Source organism: Sycon ciliatum, chromosome 4 (assembly GCF_964019385.1).
Source record: "Sycon ciliatum chromosome 4, ocSycCili1.1, whole genome shotgun sequence".
Classification (NCBI taxonomy): Eukaryota; Metazoa; Porifera; class Calcarea; order Leucosolenida; family Sycettidae; genus Sycon; species Sycon ciliatum.
The window spans coordinates 37825352-37844142 of record NC_088646.1 but is presented as its reverse complement, the minus strand read 5'-3'; the positions used below and the strand labels follow the sequence as shown (position 1 = coordinate 37844142).

General features: G+C 52.0%; 2 protein-coding genes across 6 annotated transcripts in view; one reads left to right on the top strand and one right to left on the bottom strand.

Moving 5' to 3' along the window:
• Positions 1-1545: 1545 nt before the first annotated feature.
• LOC135813558 (uncharacterized) lies at positions 1546-5532 on the bottom strand. The gene has a single exon (XM_065326648.1). It carries the CDS (start codon positions 5530-5532, stop codon positions 1546-1548), a length of 3987 nt encoding a protein of 1328 aa, XP_065182720.1.
• Positions 5533-9584: 4052 nt separating this feature from the next.
• Positions 9585-18791, top strand: part of LOC135816009 (outer dynein arm-docking complex subunit 2-like) — a 26125-nt gene continuing 16918 nt past the window's right edge. For 3 of the 5 annotated variants that reach the window (XM_065329364.1, XM_065329367.1, XM_065329363.1), the window contains exons 1-11: positions 9585-10040; positions 11163-11295; positions 12594-12699; positions 13076-13292; positions 14042-14072; positions 14352-14430; positions 15995-16131; positions 16606-16713; positions 16879-16973; positions 17807-17851; positions 18656-18791. The exon at positions 18656-18791 is cut by the window's right edge and continues 308 nt beyond it. In XM_065329364.1, the coding sequence (XP_065185436.1) occupies positions 9811-10040; positions 11163-11295; positions 12594-12699; positions 13076-13292; positions 14042-14072; positions 14352-14430; positions 15995-16131; positions 16606-16713; positions 16879-16973; positions 17807-17851; positions 18656-18791 (1317 nt within the window). In that variant the 5' untranslated portion in view covers positions 9585-9810. The remainder of the gene's footprint in view (positions 10041-11162; positions 11296-12593; positions 12700-13075; positions 13293-14041; positions 14073-14351; positions 14431-15994; positions 16132-16605; positions 16714-16878; positions 16974-17806; positions 17852-18655) is intronic. The other 2 variants (XM_065329366.1, XM_065329365.1) reach the window with 2 other exon arrangements.

The following is an 18791-nucleotide window of genomic DNA, read 5'->3' as shown; positions in this document are numbered from 1 at the left end:
GCAGGTAGCTGATCTTCGGCGTCGTTTATGTATACTAGAAACAATGTGGGCCCTAGGATGCTGCCCTGAGGGACGCCTGACCGGATGGTAGAGGGGGTAGAGGTCTGTCCCCCAACAACAGCTTGCAGCTTCCGGTTCTGGAGGTACGATGTTAACCAGGCCAGCAGTTGCCCACCAATGCCATAGCCTCGGAGCTTGCAGAGGAGCCCAGGGTGTGAAACCCGGTCAAACGCGCCTGCTATGTCTATGGCGAGGGCCTGAATGGTTCCGCCCTTACTGGTGGTTAAAGCCCATTCATGCTGGAGTGACGTTAGTAGGTCAGCTGTGCCGATTGATTTCCGAAAGCCAAACTGGTTGGCAGACAGGAGGGTATTGCTGTTGAGATGGTTGATGAGCTGCTGGTTGACTATTCTTTCCATCACCTTGGATACTACACAGAGCAAGGAGACTGGTCGATAATTACGGACATCGCCCTTGGCCTTGCGCTTGTGGATGGGAACCACATTGGCTACCTTCCAGGCTGTAGGCTGGTAACCATGGGAGAGACAAGACGAGAACAGCTGCGACAACGGCTTTGAGAGCTCAGACGCACACTCCTTTAGAACGCGGCAGGAAATGGAGTCTGGCCCGGACGCTTTGGATACTTCAAGACACCGGAGCTGCTTGAGCACTGCTGATTCCCGGAAACGGATTTGACTCAGGATGGCGTCAGTGCGTGGTGGGAAAGGCGGGAGTGTGTCTTCAGTGAGATCGTTTGGGATGCTGCACTTCTCTGCGAAGAATGATGCGAAACAGTCAGCCTTGGAGGAGGCCGTGGTACATTGCTGACCATCGGCCCCCTTTAGGACAGGAATATCAGATGTGCGGGATAGACCTCCTGCACGCTTCATGTTTGACCACCATGCTTTGTCACGTAGGTTTCCATTCGACAGCTTGTTCCGCAATGAAGATACATGAGCCTGCTGCGCTGCATGGAGCACAGTGGCAACTCTCAGGCTGGTTGCAGTGTAGGTATCAGACAATTGCAGATCAGTTGGGTGTGCACGGGTGTGTCGCCAAGCACGTTGTAAACTAATCACTCCCTCCGACGGACACACGCGACAAGCCAGAGAGTAATGGTTCACATTGTATTTTGGGAGAGCAAACAAAACTAAAACTAAAGTCGAGTGCCAAGAAGAAAGAAGGAGGAAGACCCGGTCCCAAACGAAGGACCAAGTCCAAAGGAGAAAATATGGCGGAGTATCAAAATGACCAGCACGTGTCACGCACCAGCTCCACACGCGCGACACCGGCACCACAATCACTGCATGCATGCACTGCGCTGCCTTGATACATGATCGGGCCGCAGGCGCCAGGAGAACAAAGCGCTAGCACGGACAACACTAGCGGAACTAGCTGGAACAACAGTGTTACATGCATCATGACAAGAGAACAAGATATTGCATGAAGGTCGACACACATGCACAGTTAGGTGTGATAGTTACAGGTACAGTTCCATTTCACCCCATCACCTGACGACAAGAATGCAAAAAACTCTTGGCCGTTTTAGCTGTAACGGACCGGGGGCTGGATTGCGTTTCGATCTCGCAAGCTGTAGCGATTACCATCCGGAGCGTCTGCTTGGGCTGGCATTAATTCCATGCCGAGCAGGTCTGGTTCTTCGTTAGCATCGGCTGCCGCGCCGTCATCTGCCTGACTCTCAGCGGCCGTCGTGCGCATCACAGGGTTGTCGGGTGAATCAGGCTTCAGCAGATCGACGTTCACGGTCTTTGGGTGCTGGCGCTCATCTTGTCTGGCTATGACCACAGTCGATGGCGAGACGATAGCCGCAACACTCCATCCAGGCTCATACGGGGACAGCCGCTTCTGCCTTCGTCCAGGCCGCAGTAACAGGACAGGATCACCCACAGAGTATGCGCAGGGCTCGTTCGGTGAGTCAATGAAATCCCGGGCTGAGAGCTCCGTCTCAATGATATCCCGCACACGAGCTACGCGCGACGACAACTCTGACGCCCACTGGGTCATATCGCACGCTTCCTTCACGTCGTCAATGATGATATGGCGAGGCTGCCATCCGCTCATTGCCACCATGGGTGACAAATGGGTCGAGCCGTGCGGACGATTGCGGTAATAAAACAGCAGCACATCGAGGTCAGCACGCCAATTCGGTGACTCTTCGAGGGTCTTGCGGATGAGGGTGAGGAGCGTTCGATTGAACCTCTCTGCTGTCCCTTGGGACTGGGGGTGACGGACTGCTCCGGTTCGCACACGCACACCCATCAGGCGAAACAAAGACTCCACTATGGCGTTGCGGAACTCCACGCCGTTGTCCAGCCGCACGACCTCGGGAGCACCCCATCGAAAACACATGGCCGAGAAGGCTGCAGCAACACTAACAGCGTCATGTCGGCGGAGCGGGCACACCTCCACCCACTTGGTGAAATTGTCCACACAGACGAGGACACAGCCGTATTTGCCGCTTCCATCACCGCCGAGTTCCAGCGTGTCAATCGTGACTTCGCTCCATGGGGACCCAGGTATGTCGGCGCGGGTCGGCGCAGCTCTGGCACCCTTCCGTCCACTAGCAGACTTGCATTGCGTGCAGCTATCAACATGTTGGTGACAAGCCGAAGCAATGCCAGGGAAGAAGCAACGGCTTCGGATCATGCGATACATGACCTCCCAGCTCGCATGTCCCGAGATCTGGTGTGCATTCGAGACAACATCGGCAACGAGCGATTGCGGCACGACAGGAACACGAACGAGGCCCTCGACAGGTAGCTTGATGCTTCTGACAAGGACACCATCATCAATCTCCAGTTGGGACGCCGCTGCTGCATAGGGTGCAGTAACCGTTGCACCGGACTCCAACTGCGCCACTGCTGCCAGTATCTGGTCGTCAGTACCTTGCTTCGCCACAATCTTCGCGAGAGGGATTGGTCCGGGCAGGACTACAGCTGCACCTGCGACATCACTTTCGCTGTCGCCCAGTAGCGCCTTGCAGAACTTCACCCACGTAGGAGGAACTCGAGTCAGCACGTCTGCACGATTTTGGTCAGTCGGCACCCACTCGATCGTGACAACGAGCCCTGCCGTGGCAATCAGGTCGGCGAGAATCTGGAGTCGACGCTGGACTAGTACACCGTGCAGTCCTTTCGCCCTCGTCCGGCGCACGTCGCCAGTGACGTCTCTGAGCCAACTCGCAACCGTCTTGGAGTCGGTCATCAACCGCACATGTTTCATCTCCCAGCTCACGGCCAGCGAAAGACCTCGGATAGCGGCCTCCAGCTCCATGATATTGATGTGACGCGCGTCACCGTGGGGTCTCAGCCAAGAACGATCCTCCATGACAGCGCCATCGATCTCCAGGACGACGCCAAGACCGATGTTGGACGCGTCAGCCCAAACTACGCAGCGACGAGGCTCGGGAGAGTTGGCACGCCATTGGCCCTGTGCAGGATCACCATCACCAGCTAGCCGCGCGTCCACTTCACCACACAGCTTCAAGAGTGAGGCTGGGACCTGTTCATCCCATGCAGCGCTAGCGTTGGCCATGCGCTTCAAGTAGCTGCATGCGGGTCTCAGCCAACCACAGACAGGCACGTGCCCCGTCAGGCGACCACACCAGCTGAAGATATCGCGCTTGGTCGCCGGCTGCTCGAGCTTCAGGCGAATGTCGGTACGGCGCGACCACTGCACTTGGCCATCGTCGCCTTTCGTCAACTGAAGGCCCAACACACGGGACTCAGCAAACGCCTCTGCAGGCTTCGTTGGCAAACTGTACTCAGCCATGTGGGCGGCCACTGCGTCAGCCTCGGCAGCGGGAGTCATCAGGTCGTCGACGTAGTTGTCGACAGCAGGAAACTCTCTAGTGACCCACCGGACGATGATATCCATGAACTTGGGCGCTACGTTGAGGCCGAAGCCCATCCGCGTCATCACAAACGCTTGGCCCTGCCAGACCACCATCTGAAAACGTTGCAGCTCGGGTGCAACGTGCACCTGGAGATAGGCCTTCTTGATATCGAGTAGTTGAAACTCCCGAGGGTCACCGGCCAGTCGCCATTTGCGCAGCGTCTCCTCACAGACGGGTGCTGAGCGGCCAGGCTGCGACATCAGCAGCTGGTTGAGGAGCCGATAATCTAGACATGGTCTAACCGGCGTTGATGCTTTGTGCTCCTGCAACTGAGCAATCAGCGGTAACACAGCACCAGGGCTTCCGTGAACATCCTTGTCGTGAGGAACGAGCCAACCCGCATCGATCCATTTCTGCACCTCCTCTGCAAACAGCTGCTCCTGGTCAGAAGTGAGCTTAGAGCGAGAGTACTCACTCACGCCAGGTCCCACCGGCTGAGTCGGAGGACTGCCTGATTTCCAGCGCCAAGAGAGGACCCACCGACGGGCGCTGCTGTCCCAGGTGACATCCCCGTCATCCGTGGACAGGGTGACATCATCACCATCACGCTGCACGCGTACATTGGGAAATGGATGGCGATCGCCGCTCGAAGACGCACCACAGACTCCCATGCTGTCCCCTGGATCGACTCGGTCGTAGCCAAATTCCACGCCGATCAAGGCACCATCACCGGAGTACTTCAGTCGAAGCCCGCCACTGCCAATGACCACATCATTGCCGACGAGCACATCAGCGTTGACCACGCTCAGATTGTCGACCACATACGCTTGCACTTCCAGGCCGGGCAGAGAGACCGCACCGTCAGAACGGGCCAACCGAACGGCAGCTGACCCCACTAGCTCTAGGGGACTACCATCCAAGGCAAGTATGGGTGGAGCAGCCGTGGGTGAAAGACTGATGCCATGCTGAGTGGCGAAGGACCGCGAGATGAGCGTACGAGTTGAACCGGTGTCTACGACAGCCCGCGCACGAACACTCGATTTCGCCGCTCCAGCAGACACATCCACGTACATACGAGGCAGCTTTCCAGGAGAGGCCAGGGAGACTAGGCATGGGTCGTTCTCCTGCACAGCTGGTTGTGGGCGAGCACTTTCCACGGCAGCTGCAGTCCTGTCCTTCCTTGCCAGCCAATCTCTCCTCTCAGGGCAGTCAGCCTTTACATGGCCAGCACCGTCGCAGAACAAACAGGTAATCGGCTGGCTCCTTCCACCTCCGCCTGCTCTTCTGCTGGGACAATTCCTGCGGATGTGCCCAGGCTCGCCACACTTGAAACAGAGGCCCGAGGGCTTCGCGCTAGATCCAGCCTGTGAGTGTGACTTGGTACTGGTAGGACCACTCCTGGTCGCTGCACCACCCGACGAGGCGGCAGCTGACACACTGTCACCTCCGCTGGCATCTGAAATTCTCAGAGCTCGAACGATAGACACACAGTCGCTTATCGACATGTCCTTTCCCACGAGACTGAGCCGTACTTGCCGGTTGTAGTCGGCAGGGAGGCCTTTCAACAACTGCTGCACTACCACAGGATCTTTGTCGTCTGTCACTTTGTGACCGGATAACTCCGCGAGGCGCTTCAGATCTGCAACAAATGCATCGGTGGACTCGTCGCACTTCATTTTCCGCACCACAAACGCCTCGTAGATCTACGCAGCAGACTTCGTCATACTGAAGGACGATAGCATCAATTTGACCACCTCGTCCTGCTTCTTTCGGTCCGCATCCGCCATTCCCTGAAATACCAGGAACGCGTCATCCGCAAGAAACAGAGGGAAATGCTTCATGCGCTTAGCCTCATCATCCCAGCCCTGGATCTCCGCAAGAACGAGGAACTTTGCCCAAAACTGTTGCCAGCTCTCATTGCTCTTGCCCCGAAAGGGCTTGACAAAACCGTCGACTTTCAGACTCGACATCCTGAACTCCGCAGTCGCAACTCACGACGGCCCTAGTTCAATCCCGGGTTTCGGCACCACGTTGTAAACTAATCACTCCCTCCGACGGACACACGCGACAAGCCAGAGAGCCAGAGAGTAATGGTTCACATTGTATTTTGGGAGAGCAACAAAACTAAGACTAAAGTCGAGTGCAAAGAAGAAAGAAGGAGGAAGACCCGGTCCCAAACGAAGGACCAAGTCCAAAGGAGAAAATATGGCGGAGTATCAAAATGACCAGCACGTGTCACGCACCAGCTCCACACGCGCGACACCGGCACCACAATCACTGCATGCATGCACTGCGCTGCCTTGATACATGATCGGGCCGCAGGCGCCAGGAGAACAAAGCGCTAGCACGGACAACACTAGCGGAACTAGCTGGAACAACAGTGTTACATGCATCATGACAAGAGAACAAGATATTGCATGAAGGTCGACACACATGCACAGTTAGGTGTGATAGTTACAGGTACAGTTCCATTTCAACGGTTTCTTGCAGACACAGCTGTACTACATTCAGGAGTCCACCAAACAGGGTCACACGTTCTGACTGACAGATGCTTCGATGGGATGAAGCGATCCATGCCCTCCTGGATGCGGGAAGTAAGTTGTACGCATGCGTGTTCTGGGTGGTGGCTAAGAATGTGCTGCCAGTCTGTCTGACGAATAAAATGACGCATGCGGCCCCAGTCAGCCTGGTTGTAGCGCCAGACGCGGCGTCGAGACACGGGCTCAGTACGGAGCGTGACTGGGCTGAACTCAGCAAGAATCACACAGTGGTCTGACTTGCCCAGGGGTGGAAATGCCTGTACTGTGACGGGGTGTGGCAAGTTTGACAGGATGAGGTCAAGAGTGTTCTTTCCTCTTGTTGGCTGATCAACATGTTGGATCAGTCCGTGCGTCGCACATATTTCTTCCAGGCGTTGCCCAGCAGTGGTGGTCTTGGTGCTACCAAGCCACTCAGTGCTGTGGACGTTGAGGTCGCCAGCCAGGATGACTTGGGCGGAGGGTGGAACGGCATCCAGGCAGTGGTCTAGGTGCTCCAGTAGGGAGACGTCAGAGTCGCCACTCGAGCCAGAACGATACACAGCTCCCAAGGTGATATCGCTGCCAGACTGGGACTGGATGGTGCACCATAGAACTGCGTTCTTAGAGTCCACAGGAGTGGCATGGAGGTCGATCTGTGCAACTGCGAGAGTAGACTTGCACCATATGGCAACGCCTCCACCCTGAGCAGTGCAGTCCATCCTCAGGGGCTCTCCGTAACCTGGAATGGTAGACTCTGAGGCGGTACACTTATCTGGAGTGAACTTAGTCTCTGTTACTATCGCAACATCAGGTTTATGTGCGTTCAGGGCATGCTGAAAGTCACCAAATTTGCTGAGTAGCCCAAATGCATTTGTTAAAAAGACTCGCATTAAGTAGACACTTGCGCAGCACACTGTGTTGTTTCCTGGTCTTCAGTGTTGGACATGCCGTCACCCGAGGTTGTCTCACTCTCTGCACCGTCTGGCCTCTTGCTGTCCGGGAGGGCTGGTGGCGAGGACCGTTCATAAGAGCGAGATTTTCCAACAGCCGGTGTCAGTGGAGGTGGCTGGTGTCGCACCCCATTGGCAGCATCCTGGCCAGCTGACTGGGTGGCTGCCTGCAGAACTGACATGGTCCGCTCTGCATTGTCAGCATCCTGGCCAGCTGACTGGGTGCTCGACTCCGATACACTGGGACCCACCGCGTTGTGCGCAGAGGAGTGCTTACGGCCAGCGTCAAACTTCCATGGCCTGCAGTACAGTGGCCGGGGCCAGAATTCCGGGTCAGTCAGGAGATTCACAAGAGATGCATCCACGGCTACTCGTGCTGACACCCGGCCATGTGGAGAGGTATACATACTGCACGTGAGCACTGAGATGGACTGTGGCTCGGGAAGAGCAGCTGCTGTGACTTGAATGTATTCTTTCAGACTGGATTCGGTGCAGGATGTGCTCAGGTTACCAATGTACACCACGGCACGCTTTGTCTGTGGTGGCTCTGCTGCAACTAGCTTCCATGCGTCACTGTGGTTCCGGGGTGTGGTCCGCCGCCGCAAAACTCGTTTGGACACGACCTCCCGGAAACCGTCACTGTCGCATTCAGGAGTACTCAAATTGCTGCTTGTCTCTGCATCAGCAGGAGCGTTCGGGGCGTCAGGCTCCATGTCGACAACTTGCTCGGCATCAGCAGATGTAGCACTGTGCATGTGGTCATTTTGATTTTTTTCATGTTTTTTGATTTTTTTTGATTTTTTCGAGTTTTCCTTGGCCTTGTTGGTCCCAATCGGATGCCTGACGTCTTGAGTAATCTGGGCCAGTTTGCGGACACCAAGCAGTTCGTCTTTCAGATGGCAAATGCTGTCAGTAAGGTCGCTTATCCGAGAGAGCAAGCGGGCCTCCCTGCCTTTGCTCTCCTCAACCTCAGCACGCAGCGCGTCCACAAGAAACTGGAGTTTGTCGTCCATGGCGGAGAGGAGCTCATTACTTCGGGTACTGCTGCCCTGACCACCTGTGCCCCCTGAAGGCACGACTGAATCTTGTTCGCCGTCCGGCATGGCTGTATGCCGCCTGGGCAAACAAGGACCTTCGGGAGACAAAAATACTCAACTTTTCGAAAAATTCAAAAAGTACCGTGCGAGTGATTTCAACCCTGCCGAAAGGCCTGTTGCTAGTCTCTAACTACTACCTAATTAACTACCTACCAGTAACTGCCCCTCTCCAGACCGGCCTGCTGCCGGCTGGCTACACAAACCTGCGAAAGCTACGGAGCTCGAAAAAAGGATACTCTCTCTCTTCGCACATTCAAAAGGCTGACAGTGTATCTTAAAAATCAGGCTTGTATTCAAACTGGCTATGCTTTTATACAAGACAGGCTTTTCAATGATACAAGACACTACAGTATTATGATCCAACCCTTGCTAGCTTTGAACAGTCACCATGGTCTTAGTGTGTAATATTATTGTGTACCAGCATACCTTCCAACTACATCATAATGGTAAGGTATACAGTACTACACATGCACCGTGACTCAGTGTTGAATCTCGTCAATATGCCCATGATGATATGGATCCGGATTCTGAGATCCGTTGCCAAGACCGAACAAGATCAACTGAGCAGCTAGTGTGCCGTTGCGTATAACCTGATAAGCGTCGTTACACGTGTGCCCAGCTGGGGGGCAGCTCAGTACAACATCAATCATATGACGGGTTGATCCAGAACCGTTGAAATCGTCGGAACTAAATCATGGAGTACTGAACACTGACTAGCCAGCAACAACAACATGACACACTCATCATGCACATGTATACATGTAATGTACTCACTGACTTCCTCAAGTAACTATTACTTAGGTCCACACAGTCTTCTTGGCATTTGCACCATGTGCACTGGGTCTGGAAGTAATGATGTTGCACGGTTTGGCATACATTACCGGTAACATCATGGTCCTTGCCCTTGCCCTTGGTCCTGGACTTGGTCAGTTGCCCGGTGCATGCAGCATGGTCTCTGCCATTGAAGTGCCAGTGCCACCGAGCTGAGTGGTTGCCACGGGATATGGACATCCATAGAAACGGGCGTTGGCAGGCAAAGATCTGAGGGGAGACTTGAACACTCCGAACAGGTGGACCATGTCCGTGGAGTGGTAAACAGGTCACAGTGGTAGCAGGCGGAGAAGGCAGTGCACGGCTTCATGCTGTTGGCTGACATCCAAGACCAAAGAAACCAGAAAACGGCTTGCACACTTTCTCCGGACAGCGGGTACCCAGTGTTCAGTTTGCATGGCGGCAGAGCTTCATATCTGGTATTAGCAGGAGAGAACCGCTGGTTTCTCCTCTGGAAGAACTAGCAGTTGAAAGGCTTGTCTGCGTGCGCTGACACACATCATATCCACAGCACGGCTCTGGCCTAGCCGACGCTTCGCAGTCAGGAACAAGGCAGAATGGGGTCGACGGTGTCGGCCCGTGCGGAGTATAACGAAGATGGGTATCTGGACTATTCGCCGCGAAACCAAGCCTTGCTCGAGGACATGGCAAAGTTTGTTCAGGAAATGAACGAGAAGAATCCACGTGAATCCACCGTAATCTTCGACCGGAACTTCCAGTGGTGTACCAGCTTGAGGGCGGACGATTTTGCAAAGTTGCCCAAGAGCGAAGACCTTTTTGTCATACAGTAAGTTTGGTTGCTTCTACAAATTCTCCCTGGCTCTCTCTCTCTCCATGCTGGGTCAGTACTGTGTCGTTCGGGACCAGTAGCTAGGCGTGGTAGCGTCCTACTGCATGTTGAGACCACACAGAGGTGAACTCCGGCCTACGAGGACTCAGTTACCTAGCTCAGAGTTCGGTGACAAAGTGATGCAAACCATCGCCGCCTGGGTATGAATGGAGTTTTGTGGACTGATGGTTGAGCAACAGCCAGGGCTGCACTGCTGTTGAAACTTGAACAAGTGGGTGATATCTGGGGCTTTATCCTGGGTCAACAAGCCGGGCACATGTAAATGCAATGCACATACATGTATGGACTCGGATGGAGAGCCAAGGATAAATTTATAGTAAAGAAAAAGGACCAAGAAACTACAAGTTACGCTTTGAGCTGATTGTTTAGTAACTGGTGGTGTTAGTGGACAATATAACGTAACTTGTAGTTTCTTGGTCCATTTTTCTTCACATACCCAGGGTATATTCTAGGACGAATTTCCAACCGGTTACGGTACAATGAAGAGTCGGGGGGTCCCCCTCCGGAAATAGTTTTCAAAATACAACCCAAATATGGCACTCGACAGCAATTTAACAGATTTCTTGGTGCTGGAGTGTCGCGCGGAGCTGTTGGACTGTAGCAACGCCGTTGCTACAGCTCGATGACGTGGCTCGACCGTACAAACCGTACAAACTCGTGACCCTAGTACCAGCCCACGCGGCTTCGCTGGAAGTATCCATCCAGAAAAAAGCGTATGACCATTCACAGCTCCATTCACCCACAGAAAAGTACGGGCGGTTGGAACTGATTTGTAACTTTTCAACCGGTCGCCAACTATTTCAACCGGTCGAAAACCGGTTGGGGCGGTTCTAGAAAATTCCCTGATACCTGTAGTCATAATTTAATGTGTAGGCTAATGTGATACTGTGCTGTCAATACTTTGTGCATGTGTAACTTTATGTGTGGTGTGGTGCGTGTGTGTGTGTGTGTGTGTGTGTGTGTGTGTGTGTGTGTGTGTGTGTGTGTGTGTGTGGTGTGTCCATGTGTATGCTGCACGCGTGCATGTGCATGTGTTTCATATGCTACACTGTGCGGCAGGGATGGAAACGTATCATCGGTGGCTAAAACGAGAAGTGGCGACCCGTGCCTTGTCCTTTCCAAGGTGGAGAAGCTTACGGGAACGTATAATGTGCATGGTTTCTTGAAGCGGTTTGGCGAGGACGACAATGAAGTGGGTGACATGCGTTCCTGGCGTTGGGTTGGGTTCCAGAGCCGTTGTGTTGCGTTCTGAAAGCAGCGGCTTCCGTGAGAAGCGATCCGCGTTGGGTTTGACCTAGTCACACTGCGGTGTTTATAGCTAGCTGAGCCAAGCTAAGGCTGCAACAATGGCCCGGGTTGACTTCAACATAATTACTAGTAGTACAATGTAGTACTATGCTATGCTGTTATGCACACTCCAGGGCAGACCTAGGAAATTTGATAGTAGACGGTATTTAGGAGCGTTGGAAGGTATAGTTTAGAGTGGTACGGTCATCCACCTGAAGTACAAATTTCTCGTGGGGTTGGGGTGGCCTCTCTGAAAGAATTCAAAATTTAGAGCCCAAATCAGTGCTTTTCATTGATTCACGGGGTATCTGGGACAAGGAATGGTACGGTCGATACCGTAGTGACCGTAGCGTGTCCGACACCCCTGTGTCCTGACATTCCAAGTAAAAAACGTATCATGATTCATGATATCGTGCAAGTTATTTTCTAAAGTGACCGGCAACTGCCGTATGGAGTACAACCGTTCGGGGGGGGGGGGGGGGGGGGGGGGGCAGGGAAGGAGCTTTCCACCAATGACTGAGTTCTGTCAAAGTAACATCCTTCTATAAAGACTCAAAAGAGTGAGTATGCTCCGAGACCCCTATTGCCGTATTCCCTTGTGGCAATGCTCAAAGCATCAGTGATCTGTGCTTTGCAGCACACACTAGTACTACATACATGTACTATTATAGTAGTGAGGAGGTGGGGTACTGCAAACCCGGAATCGTTGGCGCCCGTTTTAGTTCGTGAATTGCCATGACAGACCACTTTGCGCCTGCAAACGTTTGTGGTTGGAGTCAATTGGATGATTGAGTCTAGTCTACGGTTTCACGTTTCGTGCCCACTTACTTTCGCGATTTCACACCCATCGCGAACATTGCAGGATCACAACTGTTTCTGGGTTTACAGTAAACAAAGTTGATGTTGATCGTGGCCGCGTGGCGCTGTTGGTGGCATGATCACGTGAGCAGTACATATTAGCATACAGATACGCATTACCGAGCTAGTGCATCAGGTGCAAAAAGAGGCTCCCCCATTTGGGCACCCCGAGCCCCCCCCCCCCCCCACGGGGGGGGGGGGGGGCTCTCTGACAATGCAAGCTACCACATGCAGCGGTACTCCACAAATACATGCAAGTACCGAATGAATACATGTATGCTCTGGCACTCGTACTCACACTATTCTAAGCAGAGGTTTGTATTTCCATCCCTGTGTGCTTGGCAGCTTGGACAAATCTTTGAAATTCGCTGCTGGACGTTCGAGGGCTTCAAGCATATCTTGGATGCCTCAGCTACCCATAAGGAAGCGGAAATAAAGCTTTGCCTTGAAGGTGAGAGACTGAAGGAGATTGACACATCCACATGTTCAACACAATACCAATGTTCATTGGGAATACAGCGCACCTGATGGAAGCTTGGGAGCGGTCGAGCATTCTCACACTTTCCCCGGGTACTACTAAGTAGTGTGTTACCCCCCCCCCCCTCCCTTAGAGGCAAACTGCCACTTCCAGTTAGTACATGTTTGTATGGTGTGTAACCCCTATCCCCACCCTTTGGAGGCAAAATGCCACTTCCAGTCTGTAGGTTGGATTTCAGGCCCATTTTCTGACATAATATGTGTGGCTTCTATACCCCGTAAGATATGCTACCTTGCGAAACACTGAGTTTAATTTCCACGTGTTTGTTGCACTGCTCGTGGCTAACTAGCAAACACTGAGCCGTTGACTTCCATCATGGGCCCGGGCCATGTCAACATGGGGGTTGGCACATCTATGCTTGACACTCACGAACGCCTGTTGCGAGAACGAGCACGCTCCTCGAATGACCCGGCAGTGGAGGAGCTGGACAACAAGTTCCGACTGTGCCTTCTCCTGAACACCATGGACGTCAAGTTGCTCAAGAACACCGTTCATGACATGAGGAAGTAAGTCTGATCTGGTTGGTTGTGTTTCCGGTAGTGCACTGGTCAGCTACTGTTGCCGTGATTCTCCCCCCCCCTTCTCTCTCTCCCTCTGTCTGGTCTCTCTCTCTCTCTCTGTTTCCCTCTCTGTCTGCTTGGCCATCTGTCCGTCTGTCTGTCTGTCTGTCTGTCTGTCTGTCTGTCTGTCTGTCTGTCTGTCTGTCTGTCTGTCTGTCTGTCTGTGTGACTGTCTGTCTGTCTGTCTGTCTGTCTGGCTGTCTGTCTGTCTGTCAGTATGTCTGTCTCTGTTCTTGTTCTGCCTGTCTCTCTGCATGTCTCTGTCTCTCTGTCTCTCTGTCTCTCTGTCTCTCTCTGTCTCTCTGTCTCTGTCTCTCTGTCTCTCTCTCTCTCTCTCTCTGTCTCTCTCTCTCTCTCTCTCTCTCTCTCTCTCTCTCTCTCTCTCTCTCTCTTTCTCTCTCTCTCTCTCTCTCTCTCTCTCTCTCTCTCTCAGGCTCTCTCTCTCTCTCTCTCTCTCTCTCTCTCTCTCTCTCTCTTTGCCTGTCTATCTCTGTCTCCCTTTTATTGGCTAGCCTGTGACACATAACCAACAAAACAGACTACGTTTGTGAACCAGTGATAAAAGAAATTAGTTGAAAGTGACGTGCTCTTCCACTAGACAAGTACAGTTGTTGTCACTTTAGGACATGTTCCGGCTGTGTGGGTGTGCATGTGCGCATTGAATTTTGTGCGTGGTTTGTGTTGTCTACTTTCAGGATAACACGGATCACTCCAGAGTTAGTGGATGTAAGTACTGTCTGCTCCCTAACCCCTGCTACCCCCCCCCCCCCCCCCACACACACACACACTCCCACCACCACCATCCAAGTACCATTATCCTATCATCATACCTTACATCAATATGATACTATTTGCCTCCTGATCTCGCTTATGGAGCAGGTAACATGAATGCTGATACAATCATGGTAGCAGACAGGTAAAATGGGCCCTTGATTAACTGAACACTAGGCTGATGCAGCATATGCAAGACAGTATGGGTACTTTGGCTTGTTTGATTGTGTACAGCGTGAATTGGAGGTGATAAGAATGTATGCTGGCACGGGTCAATCCACATCCAGCCTAGCGGACATCAGCTACTCATCAGGTATGTATACATGTACACGTAGTCACGTACTAATATATAAATGCCCACACCTTAGTGTTACAGCATCAGGGCCGGCGCCACTGGTATGGCCATGGCTGTGCCAGTTTTTACCAATTCCAGTGTTCATGGAATGTCCAGCGTGAGATTATTTACGTGGACGTGCTAAGCCTAATAGCTATACTCGTACACCCCCGGCTAGAGTCTCTCCCTCCTAGAATGTTCTTCCTGTCCAGCGAGGACCACTGTGCTGTCTATATCTCGGTTGCTAGCAGAATATGTAGACAAAACAACCAGATGCGATGTAGAATAGAGCTAGTGGTTGATCGTCCCATGATACTGAAATTGGGCATAGGGCAATGATCGGCCCGGGCTGTACCACCTTTCAGGAGTTGGCTCTGGGACTGAGCATACACTAAGTTGTAGTTGTTTGCGTGTGCGTTGAACATGTTCTTGTGGCATAATGGCTTGAGACTGTGCAGAGCACATGTGTATGCATGTTTGATGCAAGGTATTCATTGTGATGTGCAACACCCTGCCCGACCACATGCGGCTGACGATGAGCACAAATACATGTACATGTACAGTAAAACCTGTCTAGGCGACCCTCTCGGATAAGGCGACCACCTGTCCCAGAAGACCACTGCAACCAGGACCAAGGGATGCTATTTCCAGTCAAATGACCCTGGATAAGGAGACCACCTGGTATCAGAGACCACATTTTGAAGGTCCCTTGAGCGGTCATCTTAGACAGGTTTCACTGTATCAATGAACATTTCAGGTGCTAGGCTGGTATTGTATGTACAGGGTATTCCCCGGTGTAGTCCCTGGTTCATGCTAGGCTGGTATTGCATGTACAGGGGATTCCCCGGTGTAGTCCCTGGTTCATGCTAGGCTGGTATTGCATGTACAGGGGATTCCCCGGTGTAGTCCCTGGTTCATGCTAGGCTGGTATTGTATGTACAGGGGATTCCCCGGTGTAGTCCCTGGTTCATGCTAGGCTGGTACTGTATGTACAGTGGATTCCCCGGTGTAGTCCCTGGTTCATGCTAGGCTGGTATTGTATGTACAGGGGATTCCCCGGTGTAGTCCCTGGTTCATGCTAGGCTGGTACTGTATGTACAGGGGATCCCCCGGTGTAGTCCCTGGTTCATGCTAGGCTGGTATTGTATGTACAGTGGATTCCCCGGTGTAGTCCCTGGTTCATGCTAGGCTGGTATTGTATGTACAGGGGATTCCCCGGTGTAGTCCCTGGTTCATGCTAGGCTGGTACTGTATGTACAGTGGATTCCCCGGTGTAGTCCCTGGTTCATGCTAGGCTGGTATTGTATGTACAGGGGATTCCCCGGTGTAGTACCTGGTTCATGCTAGGCTGGTATTGCATGTACAGGGGATTCCCCGGTGTAGTCCCTGGTTCATGCTAGGCTGGTATTGCATGTACAGGGGATTCCCTGGTGTAGTCCCTGGTTCATGCTAGGCTGGTATTGTATGTACAGGGGAGTCCCCTGTGTAGTCCCTGGTTCAGTGATTCATGTGGTGTTGACTATTCCACGTCCTGTTGTGTCAGAACTCATGTTTGCGAACGGGACTCGAGCATCTATTCGGCGTCAGCCCAAAGGCGATCTCTGCTTCATTACCGTGAAGCCACACGATGGTGCTGAGTTCTCCATTGGTTGCAACTCTGCAGGCTACTATGTTGCCAAGGTAACGTAACCATGGTTGTTAGATGTACATGTAAATGGAGTAGCACCATACTAAGTCTACAAATTTTTGGCCCATTCAAATTTCGGCCTCCCAGGGCTAAAACAACATTTCGGCCGCAACAAATTTGCGGCCAAATATGATCAGGCCGAAAATAGCCGAAAATAAATATGCATCGAATATTAAATTTTGTCGACTTACAGTAGGCAGTAACCTTATTTTTAGTTACAACCTGTCATAAAAGTATCACTCGTGACATGCAAATACTTTGTGCCATTCACTGGCTTTCTCCTTTGGTGCATGCCAAGGGAAATGGGGGGGGGGGGGGGGGGGGGGAGGAGATGGGGTTCAGGAGGGGAGGAAGGCCCTTCCTCCCCTCCTGAATCCTGGCTCCATTAAAGACAGACTCGGCTTTCAAACATAGCAGGATTGATGTTGATAGTTTTTAATTTGTTTTCCAATCCTGATTCTGCATAGGATCCCTCTCCGAATGGCGAACCACCGCCGGAAGAAGATATGGTCCAGGACCTTCGCAAGCTGTTGAAGAAGCAAAGCGCACATTTCTCGCAGACTTTCGGCAAGGAGGTAAGGTGACAATGGTGACTGCCGGAGCGGCAGCTGAAGAGCATGATGTGCTAATGCTAAGGCGTTTCTATACGGCATTTCAACGTGACAGTATTAAAAAAAATGCCTGTCCTGTGTGCATCTTGGTATATTCTCCCTACCAACTAAACCTTTGATACCACACAGGACTACAAACAGGGGAAGTACAACGACACGGTGCTGGATCGTAGCAGGATGAAGCAGACAGGTGTCGACGGTAAACTTCCAAGCATTCGCAAGCTGTAAGTTGTACGGCGGCACATGTGATGCATCACATGCAGCATGGGTAACAAACACCGTATACATATACCGTATTCTCCGGACTATAAACACAACTAATTCCCCCCCCCCCCCCCCGTAAAAAGTCAGTGCGGCGTATAACGTTACCGCGATGGTCAAATTCATGGTGATAAACCGGGCGAACGTGACACGCCTGTATTTCGTGACAAAAATCTGGGTGTGGGTCATACTCCGGAAAATACGGTACTAGCCTAGTACATGTAGTGCATGCATTGCCCTAACTTTGTATACTGATGGTGGAGGTTTCGACAAAGAGCAACACATCCAGCTGGCATCAGGGTTCATTGACCACAATGCAGTGAACAGCACGCAGTGAACAAATAGTGAAGCAGGGAGAAAACAGTGGTACTGATCTCTATTGTAGTCAGTGGACTAATAGCAGCATCATTGTGTACATGCAAGCACCGCAAGAAAGAGAGGCTGGCATACGTGTAGCACACGCACAGCCTGAGATAGTGCTGACTCACTAGAGGGGTGAGGTTAGGGGGTGGGGGAAGGAGGGGGTGAGGGTGAGGGAGAGGGGGGGGGGGGGGGTGGTGATTGCAAGAAGGATGGGGGAGTAGGGGGTGGGGAGGGGGTCTTACGATGTTGATTGGTGTGGTTCAAGTTATTCCCGGGTGGTCATACTAATGCTTAGTTTAATGCTTGTACATGTATGACAAAGAGCTAATTTTGTGATATGCTCTATATGTGCATGTGCATGTTGGTTTCACGGAATGTCTTCTTCCTTCTGATGTTCTGATGGTGTCGCGCGTGACTACTTCACCATCCTCAGTATGATGCATCGTCTTATGATGAAAACCGTCCATAATATCGAGTTGTAAGATGTGTGTTGGGTTCACCATGCACGCTACACGTCACAGTGCTGTGCAGTTGCTGATAACGTCAGTACCCCATGATATGCACTCACTGGTCACGTGCTTGGCTTTACCATACTTGTTGGACCTCCTACGTAATCGGTACTGACCACTCTTCTTTTAGTGCGGTGTCTCCCATAGTAAGCCGTTGGCCTTCTCACCTGAGCCCACTGTAGTCACCATGGTTACTGCTGTGCAGTAGTACTGTAGACCGTAATTTTAGCGACGTAAAAACCCTAGCGAATTTAGCGATCGACTCATTTTCGCTAAAGTTTCAAGTCGCTAATCCGTTGAGACATTAGTAGTGCACTGGTGATCCGTGAGTAAAATCGCTGCAAATCGCTAAAATAAAACGTCGCTAACCGGTTGACAATGGGAAAACGCTAAAATTAATAGTCGCTAAAACAAATGCTAGAACTAATAGCTGAAGTGTGTGTGTGTGTGTGTGTGTGTGTGTGTGTGTGTGTGTGTGTGTGTGTGTGTGTGTGTGTGTGTGTGTGTGTGTGTGCATGGGCGCAGTGTACTAGTTGCTTATATTCTAATAATGTACTTTGAGAACTATGTACATTTGTGATGGGTGTTTAACTCTCAATTTAGAAAAGAGTTTTGTTGTAAATGTATCTGGTATCTGGCCACGCACCAGTCTACATAATAAGTTACAAGTACACTGGCTGTGAGTCACTATGCAGTCCTCAAATTTGTTACAGCTAGCATGACCATTGGTTCTAGTTAACACCATGTACATTTTGCTACCGTTGCCTGCACAGGGATCCGGACAACAAGCTCGGACCGGACCAACGCGTTGATGTTAAGCTCGATCTACCGCCAACCCCTGCAGAACCAGAGAAGAGTGCCACAGATGGCCCTACGGGCCCACGGTCGGGCGTAAAGATCACCAAGGAG

Bases quoted from the DNA above. Each gene is read 5' to 3' on its own strand.
- LOC135813558 (XM_065326648.1), bottom strand. From the start codon at position 5,532: ATGAAGTGCGACGAGTCCACCGATGCATTTGTTGCAGATCTGAAGCGC.